Source organism: Penaeus monodon, chromosome 11, assembly GCF_015228065.2.
Source record: "Penaeus monodon isolate SGIC_2016 chromosome 11, NSTDA_Pmon_1, whole genome shotgun sequence".
Lineage (NCBI taxonomy): Eukaryota > Metazoa > Arthropoda > Malacostraca > Decapoda > Penaeidae > Penaeus > Penaeus monodon.
In genome coordinates this window covers 23,592,800-23,602,799 of record NC_051396.1, presented here as the reverse complement: position 1 = coordinate 23,602,799, position 10,000 = coordinate 23,592,800, and the positions used below count along the sequence as shown (strand labels likewise).

At 37.5% G+C, this 10,000-nt stretch overlaps 1 protein-coding gene across 2 annotated transcripts in view; it reads right to left on the bottom strand.

The window, feature by feature from the left end:
* LOC119578829 overlaps positions 1-10,000 on the bottom strand; it is a 25,218-nt gene that overhangs the window by 1,317 nt on the left and 13,901 nt on the right. Inside the window, exons 2-12 of one of the 2 annotated variants that reach the window (XM_037926463.1) lie at positions 7,441-7,792; positions 6,698-6,873; positions 6,200-6,474; positions 5,650-5,854; positions 4,908-5,049; positions 4,186-4,343; positions 3,834-3,963; positions 3,510-3,683; positions 1,416-3,283; positions 344-583; positions 76-226 (exon numbers count right to left, since the gene is read on the bottom strand). In XM_037926463.1, coding sequence (XP_037782391.1) covers positions 76-226; positions 344-583; positions 1,416-3,283; positions 3,510-3,683; positions 3,834-3,963; positions 4,186-4,343; positions 4,908-5,049; positions 5,650-5,854; positions 6,200-6,474; positions 6,698-6,873; positions 7,441-7,792 — 3,871 coding nt within the window. Of the gene's footprint in view, positions 1-75; positions 227-343; positions 584-1,415; positions 3,284-3,509; positions 3,684-3,833; positions 3,964-4,185; positions 4,344-4,907; positions 5,050-5,649; positions 5,855-6,199; positions 6,475-6,697; positions 6,874-7,440; positions 8,376-10,000 lie in introns of those variants that run through there. The other variant, XM_037926462.1, reaches the window with a different exon arrangement.

The window sequence follows — 10,000 nt, the reverse complement described above, 5'->3', positions numbered from 1 at the left end:
TACTTTCTCCTAGTTACCAACAATTACTTATACTTCAAAGGTCTTCACAAAACTATCATTTATAGAGGTACTCACAAACTGTGGTTCAATTCCCATCTTTGCAAGATCCAAAATGGAATCAGTAATTGCTGACACCAAGGGTGACATTCCAACCCGTAGTCCCACTTGGCTGCCAATTCCACTTCGTTCAACAACGTATGAATGTGATGAAACTACTTGTACTTCCCTGTGGGAGAAAAGGTAAAATTTCAATTAGAACAAAACAATGCAAATATCTTATATCTTAGTCTTGACTATTTAGAAATGTGTTAATCATTATAAGACTGAAATTCTATCAACATACCAATTGTCAGTGTCTGCTACAACTGCTACTGCTTCAGACACCTGAGGATCAAGTGTGGAATTGTGAGCTGCAGAGGAAAGATCTTGCCGGAGAGCATCCTCCCACTGGCTTGACTGTGTGGTGGCATGAAGTACAAAAACTGAGGAATAATGATCTAGAACTCCACCTAGTAGTGACTCAGCAATCTGGCTGCCTGTCGTATTCACACTTGCTGAACTTCGACGAGTTGCGCAGGCACACCTACCAAATGAAATGAACATGAAGAACTAATATATATGATATCAACATCCTGACACCTACTGATGGTAAATGAAATTCACAAATAGCAAACCATACAGGTTTCTAGATTTGGATTTGCAGCCTACAGATCTCATTTAGCTAAGTTTTTCCTGTGTATAATAATACTGACTTACAAGAATAAAACTACTTGTAAAAGGATATAATCAATCAATTAGAGGCATAATCATCACTAGTTAAATTTACTGAGTAACATGTCACTAAGAAAAAAAAAAAGAGAGAGAGAGAGAGAGAGAGAGAGAGAGAGAGAGAGAGAGAGAGAGAGAGAGAGAGAGAGAGAGAGAGAGAGAGAGAGAGAGAGAGAGAGAGAGAGAGAGAAATACACACACACACACACACACACACACACACACACACACACACACACACACGCACACGCACACGCACACGCACACGCACACGCACACGCACACGCACACGCACACACACACACACACACACACACACACACACACACACATATATATAAAATATACACTTAGTACTTATATATCATGCAATATGTAATTTGTTTCCTGTACTAAGCCCTCAAACTCATAACAAATCACACCAAAGAAGTCTAGTACAGTAGCAGTTTGTTTCTGTTACCATTAAAATGTAAACCAATTGAAAGAGACAGGGAGAAAGTAAAAGAAAGAGCTGCAAAAAATCTAAACACGCGAAGAACAGTAAACAATATCCATTTTAGTTCTTTGTAGAAACATACCAAGAAAAAAAAAGAAAAAGCATAAAAAAAAGAGAAGGAAGATATCTGTATATAAACTTTAGTATATACCTTGGTATCTGGATAACAACTGGCTGTTCACAACTATTTTCATTATTTTCCTGATTAGCATCTTGGACAGCCTCCGGTGTTTTATCAGTGCTAGCAAGTTGCTTGCTGGTCCATTCATCAAACTCTTCTGTTGATGATGATACACAGACTGGGGTTTGCCTCACTGATGAATCATCTTTTCTTTCGGTATCCTTTTTGAAACTAGAAGGGTCTTTACTTTCTGTTACCTGCTCCTCCACAACATCCTTCAACAGTTCAATGTTTGGATAGAGAGGTGTCTTGGAAATAAAGGTACCATTAGTTGGATCACTGTGTCGGCGATGGTGTTTGGCAGTTCGTGCTTTTTCACTTTTAGTAGTAGTACATTTTCCACTCACAGAATTAACACAAACTTGTAAGTCTTTATTTAATGAAGAATACTGAGGACAGAACACTTGTTCTCTCTCTAAGCTTGGAAGGTCACGAGCAGAGGCACGTCCAACATGTCGGATTTTCACTAATTTTCTGGAATCTACAGGAGAGGGTAATCGACCAATTACCTGCACTTCTGATTTTGTCACTGCAATATTATCAGTAGAACTTTTGGCACCTTGTGTAAATCCCTCAAACCCTATTGCTGCTGCATTAGTACTTTCTTTCATGCTAGCCCAAGTACTTTCAGGTTCTAAGCTGTTGTTCTCACCAATTTTACATTTACTTTTCAAGCCTTCTAATCTTTCATTTTCACCCAACAAAAACAAAACTTTTCCTCCTTCTTCCACTTCAGGCTGAATATCTCTTGCTGGCACTGTAATCTCAGCCCTTGAAGTTCTTTCTGCATTTTCTACTTTGTTAACATAATTTGAAAGGCTATTTGTTCTGTTTTCTGAGCAGTCTACAGCCTTTTCTTTTTGTGCACTATAACTAACACTACGAATGGGTGATCTTTTCATGCGAGGTAATGTTGTTATATTAACTTCACTCTGTAACTCATCAGTAGGAATGTCTCTCCTGCTACATTCTTGAGGTAAACTACAGCATGATATAGTATGTGTCACAGGTCTATCCTTGTACAGTTCTGTATTCACTGTTGATGATGCATGAAATAATTTTTTTACCTTTTCAGCAATGACATCTGGTTGTATACTTTCTGGGCCAAATGTTTCCCTATGGTCATCTAGTTCCTGAAGACTAGGGTACAATCGGTCTGTAGAAGGTTCTCTTGCTGATCTTGAGAGAAAGCTTGTTAAGCTTGAAGTACTTGTTTTACTTGGGCTATAATCATTTCCAGATGATGTTCCAAGTGCTGCAAGGTTAGTTGATGTTTTGCATGTAGATAAAGTTCTAACACTATCATTTGATGTTTTCAAAATATCAGTTTCTGGTTTCCAAGTTCTTGTTTCTTTACTATGTTTGTGCTCTTTTACTGTACTACCACTTGCTTTGTTGGATAAATCACCCTTTGTTTCACCTATGACAATTTCCACATCATCATTGAGCATCCACTTGGAAGTCTGATCAGCATCCCGTCTATTGTGATGTTGAATGGAAGAATCTGAATCATTGCTGGTTATTGGCTTTGGTTCATCACCTCCAGAGTAGCCTACATGTCCAGAACCCCAGTCTGCTGGCAACTCTCCACTCCCTCCCCTAAGTTCAGTGGAATGAAGCTTGTTACTACGACCATCACGGGTCATCCTCCAGCTCCGACGAATGCTGGGGTCACGCTGCAGTGTGGCTGATGAGCTTTGTCTTCCTTGTGACAGATCCCTCTGTGAATCTCTTCGACCATCTACAATGGTGACAACTGATGCCACAGAAGAAGTACGAGAGAATGTAGGCTGTTGTGTCTCTCCTTCTTGGAAAGGTTGGATATCTTGTTCAACGACCTATAGAAGAAAATAGTTCATGATTTTCATATGGCATAAAAAATGCATACACTATACAGTTTTATCCAATGCTTATAATAAAGAGGACTAGTTGACATACAATTTACATTGTAAAATATGAAACTTAATAAAATCACACTCTACTGATATGTGAGATCCAACAAAAAATATAATGTAATTCCTGAATGCATACCCTAAAAAACACAAATATGCATGAAGAACTCACCTGAGAGCACCTGATTATGTAAGAGAGGATAGTGAGCAGCTGAGACAGAAGTGAAGCATTTGAGCCTACTAAGAGAGTCCGAGCAGCTCGAGGAGGATAACCTACTGCCCCACTCAGCTCACACAGCTGTGCCCATACAGCATTATATGGATGTGACTCACTCAGACGTTCAACCTGTGGACAAACTTTGTCAACTCCACAATACATACCAGCAGGATATTATCATTAGAATCAGTCCTATGGTAGATTCTGATATATTCAATGTAACATGTGCGATTCTCCATTAAAATGGACAGCAGGAGAGCATATTCCACAAACACATACCAAAGATGCATGTTCAGCAGACACCTGTGGCACCTGGGATAAAGTATTGACAGGATGATCCCCTGGGGCTACCGTTGACACCCAACCCAGGTGGTGGGTTAATACTGCTGTTAGCAATTTGCTCAAAAAGCTGAAATTATGCAGATAATTACTTATAATTCCAGATGTATGACACAATTTCAAAAATAATCTTGTCCACAAAAATTGTAAAGCTACCTCTCTCATATATAGGGCCTTTTACTGTTACCATCTTTTAGCATAATTTTAATATATGGCTGCAAAAATATCTAATACATTTTTTAATAACCAGTATTGAACTTTATTCACATTGCCAAAAAACAAAAACACTTACAAGTTAGTCTGCTTTGTATCAAAAGTCATGAGCGCAGAAGACAGGGTGTTCACAAAGCTTGTGCACAGTAACTGGCGGTCACTGTGAGATGGTTTGCCCAGAAGTCCCAACCACACTGGCCTTGGTAACCTTGGGGCACTAACCAGGTCCAATAAGTCCTATGAAGCAAAAAAGAGAATTTGAATTCATGTATGCTTGTATATGTGTACAGATATTGGTGTGTGTGTGTGGGTGTGTGTGTGTGTGTGTGTGTGTGTGTGTGTGTGTGTGTGTGTGTGTGTGTGTGTGTGTGTGTGTGTGTGTGTGTGTGTGTGTGTGTGTGTGTGTGTGTGTGTGTGTGTGTGTGTGTGTGTGTGTGTGTGTGTGTGTGTGTGTGCGCGTGTGCATGCCTGTGTGTGCATGAACATGTGTATGTGTGTATATATATATATATATATATATATATATATATATATATATATATATATATATATATATATATATATATATATAGAGAGAGAGAGAGAGAGAGAGAGAGAGAGAGAGAGAGAGAGAGATATATAGATATATAGATAGATAGATATATAGATATATAGATATATATATATATATAGATATATATAGATATATATAGATAGATATAGATAGATATAGATAGATATAGATAGATATTAAATGGAAATTATCATCAAAATAGTTACATATCAAATAGAAAAATCTGTAAAACAAATAACAAAACAAACCTGTTCAAGTTGCATTACAGCTTGGTGCGTTGCAGAAACAAAAGTGCGACGATGCATGTATGCTAAATCAAGGGAAGACTGCAATCTATTCACAGATGCTTCAATAACACCAAGATGAGCAAAAATCCATTCCTCTACCTGCCTGTTAAAAACATAATTCATGTTCTTTAAGAATTCAAAATATTCTGCATCATATAGAAAATATAATATATATATTAAACACTGACCTGTTTACTCCAGGAGAGTATGTATACTCAGAGCTGGGCAGTATTGCGATACATGTCTCAGCAATGCATATCGATTGATTCTTTTGTATTGGTATCAGTATTGCCTTAGCTACTCAGTAAAAGAATCATTTTATTGGAATTGCTAGGGTGTTTTTCTCAAGATGTAAAAAAAAAAAAAGATACATCAATACATTTACATCACTCTCTCTCAGACTCTCTCTTTTTCTTTCTGACTCTCTGATGGCTACAATTGTAATGAGTCACCAATGAGCCAATGATAAGTACTGCCTGTCTTGCTTGTTTACCCTTTTCTTTTTTTATTTTCAAAAATATATTATGTAATCTTATATGTGTTACTAATGTCAATAAAATTAAAGTAATTTTCCCATCCGCATTGAGTAAATAGAACATTTACAGGTAACATATCTGCTTAAGTAACACAATCACGTTTTTCATATGGCTTATTTGTGGCCTTTTGGCAATACACAATGTTGCATAAATATAAGTTTAGTTACCTCTGCCTGTCAGCATGGCCTCCAACTTCTATCATTACAGCAAGACCCAGACGTGTCAACCTATGTGGGTGTTGGGAGGTTGTTCCTACATCATCTCCACTTTCTCCATCTCGTCCCAGAGCTTCTAAGGAAGTGTTCACATTTCTTAAAAATCTACGTTGTAAGTTGTTGAGGCTTCCTGAGTGCTTAAGGCTATTACCTGAACCTGGAAGTAGACATATGACTCATAAACATCTAATCATCAATATTAAAAAAGGCAATTCCCAATGACACTTAATAAAAAATTTGGCAATATAATTCTGCCCAGCCCTTAGAGACATAAAAAAGAAATACAGATTGCCAACAATCTTTATGACAAGAAATTAAATAAATATTGAAAAAGGTGCTGATTTTTATCAGCATCTCATTCAGCTATTAGTAAAAATGAAAATTATCAGTTTTTTATATCAGCACTATATATGAATGAATATAGTCTTTGCTTCATTCTTTCCTTCTTATACTATTGCATTTGTCCATCATTCCAGCATCAGTTCGAATCAGATCAGCTTACCTTGCCTAGATGATGGTGTTCCCTGTGGAGTGTTTGGTATGGATGTTGGAGAGAGGAAGGAACCACAAACAGAGGAGTAGGGAGAAGGAGGTCCCCCAAAGCCAGAGTCCCCTTCACTATTAGAGGTGCTTAGGATGTGTGAAGTGTCTGTGGCCCATGCAGGACCACCTCCAGCTATCCCCCAGGGCATGTCCAAGCTCTCAGTTCTAGAGATTGCTGTTTCACTTACTGAGCTAATTGAGCTACTAAATGATGAATCTTCTATCCCTTGGTCGCTGATGAAGAAACAAGATAAAGGAACAGCATGAATTGTTATTTCTGGATGTTTAAGAAACATTTAAATTCAAGATTTACAACTCTGACATGTTTGCATACCAAATGTTTCTCTTATTCTGGTTTAATGGTATTTGTATTGGCATTGATTTTACTGTACCAGTCAAATGCCCCAAATATGATGTCTCTATCACTTTGAAACAGTATGTTAGCAAAAACCCTTACCTGCTTGTACATGAATGCTTTAAGTTAGAGCGTGGTGCAGGTGATGTGCGTGACAAGAGGATGCGTTGAGGACTCTGCATCAAGTGCAGCTTAGAACATGAGCCTCGGTATGCCAAAGCAACAGTACCAAAAACCAGTTCCCCTAGAAGCTTTGTGTCACTCTCCTGTTTCTGGTACTGTGAAACAAAAAAATAATAATAATAATTAAGAGAAATAGTAGCTCAAGATGACAATTTGACAATAAAAAAAAAAAATAAATAAATAAATAAATTAGAACTTCTAATTAGTTCACTGTAAAATGAAAACAGTTTGCTTATTTGTAAATCATTGATTGAAGAGTAATTATCAAACCATCTGCTTGAAAATGACTTCAAATATCATGATCATTTGCACAAACAGCGAACAAAGATTTTAATTGAGTGGACAATTTATGAACTTTACAGAACACACTGGCTTCCACATACCCAAGTCAGAGCAATTACTTTTCCATAAATGAGTAAACAAAGTTATTCACAGTTAAATAAAATTCTACAGCTGAAATTTAAAAAGCAATACCAGTCTACATAGTTGAAGTTGTAAAATGAGAGAAGGTTATCACAAGGCAGCAAAATACCATGGAAAATTAAATATGACAAAATATTGTACAACCAAATCCCTATTACTGTTCAATACAATACAATGAATATATGAAGAAACAAATAGGTATGAATGAAAAAATGCTTCATATAAATGTGGCTTCATACCTGATATCCATAGCCATTGCTTATTTCTGCAAATGACTCAGACTTGGAGCTGGGGGAGGTCGCAGAAGACTTAACATTACATGCTGACCCCTTGTTGGGTGTAAGGTGAGTCGCTGATCCAGTCGATGTACTTCCAGCTGACTGAGTGGAGCCAGTCGAAAATGTACTCTTGAAGAGTGTCTTGCATGAGGGCACGGCTGGTGAGCAGTCAGGTATGGGGATCCGTACCACTGTCTTGGAATCATACAGTAATTTTCGCCCTCTTGTGTCACACTCCCGAAACAGTAACACCCTAATTCCATTTCTCTGGAGGTTAAATGGAGGGGCAAGACATCCTGGCTGGTCCCCAGGGCTGGAAGGCAGAATGGAATCAATGATGGAATGATAGGCACTTTCATTGTCAGGAGCAGTCTCTTCCATACCTTCTTGTGAACATTGTTTAAAGGTCCAGAGTGGCAATACTTGCATCTTGTATGTATTAGCAAGGCCACCACTGTCTTGTTTACCAAAATCTAAGTCCATATTCTTTTTTTTTTCATTTTGATAAAGACAGGTCTTTTGATAAATCTGACGCAATCTTGTCACAAATGGCAAAAGGACATCACCAAAGCCTGACATGCCGTTCAGATTTGCAACACAATTTTGACACATTTCTCAATATAATATCCTTATCAGTACATGTTTCTAATGTTGCATATCAGATTCACAAAAGCATACATTGAACTTTTCTTTTATCAAATGTTTTTCAACTCTTTTCAATTAACCCAGTTAAAAGGCAGTACCCTATACTCACAGAAAAGTGCATACATGCAAAAATCATTTATCATCTGTCATCCATATCAATAAAACACATCTTAATATCAACTTCACATTTACTATATACTCTGATTCATTTATAAGTGGGCAAGAGCCTAGCAGAGCTCCTCTCCCTTTGGCAACTACAAGGTGACTGCAGTTTCAGTCTCCCCTTGGCACATATAATAGCTAACTGGCAGTCTTCCCAACCTGCTTCCTGTCATGTAGGCCCCTTTCTACACTGAAGGGTTTTATCTCAAGATGCACTAAGAGTCTCTCTACTGTAGAGATTTATGTAGATTTCAACCTAACAGCACAGCATTTTATGTAACTTCACTTCAGACATATAGAGTCACTACCCTTCAAATAAGTTCTTGTATGATTACTATTATAAATATTGTTAATCAGTACACTTGTGGGAATAAATCAAATATATGTCTATGCAAATGCATAAATATATAATAGTGAAGAAAAGTGTATGTGAAAAGCTCCCAACATGTGCGTTAACACCTGGAAATTAAGGTATGTCGTTCTTATGTACTTTAAATTCCTCTACTCAACTTTAACTTCATTTCACTGTCATTTTAATTGTATTTACTGTTTTATATATAGTCATTATTTTCTACATCATGAAGATTTACAAAAGTATTATTTTGCTTCAGAAGTTCTTACATTTTAATTCAATTATCTATTTTCTATACTTAATTATTGATCTTAATGTATGTTCAACTACCACAATTTAGTTATTTTTATTGCATCTTACTGCAGCTATGTTATAAGCAGTGGATGAAGTTTTGTATAAGTGTTTAATTCTAAACAGTTTAAAGATATGTGTTTATATTTTAGGTTGTAATGAGATTTATACAGTAATTTTATGGTCTAAAAAATTATCAAATCTGTTTCAATTATGTAAATGATGTTACTTAACTAGTTATAATAATGTTATTATTACTTGCATGTTCAACTGATGTATCCATGTGCATTTGTGGTCAATAAAGATCTATCTCTCTATCAATCTATCTGTGTCTGGATGTGTGTGTATGTGTATGTGTGTGTGTGTGTGTGTGTGTGTGTGTGTGTGTGTGTGTGTGTGTGTGTGTGTGTGTGTGTGTGTGTGTGTGTGTGTGTGTGCATGTATGTATGTATGTATGTATGTATGTATGGTTGTGTGTGTGTGTGTGCATATGTTGGGGTGGTGGTGCATATGTGTGTGTGTGTTATGGTGTGTGTGTGGTGTGTGTGTGTGTGTGTGTTTGTGTGTTGTGTGTGTGCATATGTGTGTGTGTGTGTGGGGTTTTGTGTGTGTGTGCATATGTGTGTGTGTGTGTTGTGTTTGTTGTGTGTGTGTGATAGTTGTTGTGTGTGTGCATATGTGTGTGTGTGTGCATTGTGTTGTGTTTTGTGTGTCTATTGTGCATTGTGTGTGTGTGTGTGTGTGTTGTTGTGTGTGTGTGTGTGTGTGTTGTGTGTGTGTGTGTGGTGTGTGGTGGTGTGTGGTGTGGTGTGTGTGTGGTGTGTGGTTGTGGGTGTGTTGTGTGTGTGTGGTGTGTGTGTGTGTGTGTGTGTGTGTGTGTGGTGTAGTTGTGTGTGTGTGTGTGTGTGTGGTGTATGTGTGTGTGTGGTGTATGTGTGTGTGTGGTGTGTGGTGTGTGTGGTGTTGTGTGTGTGTGTGTGGTGGTGGTGTATGTGTGTGTGGTGTGTGTGTGTGTGTTGTGTGTGTGTGTGTGTGTGTGTTGTGTGTGTGTGTGTGTGTGTGGTGTGTGTG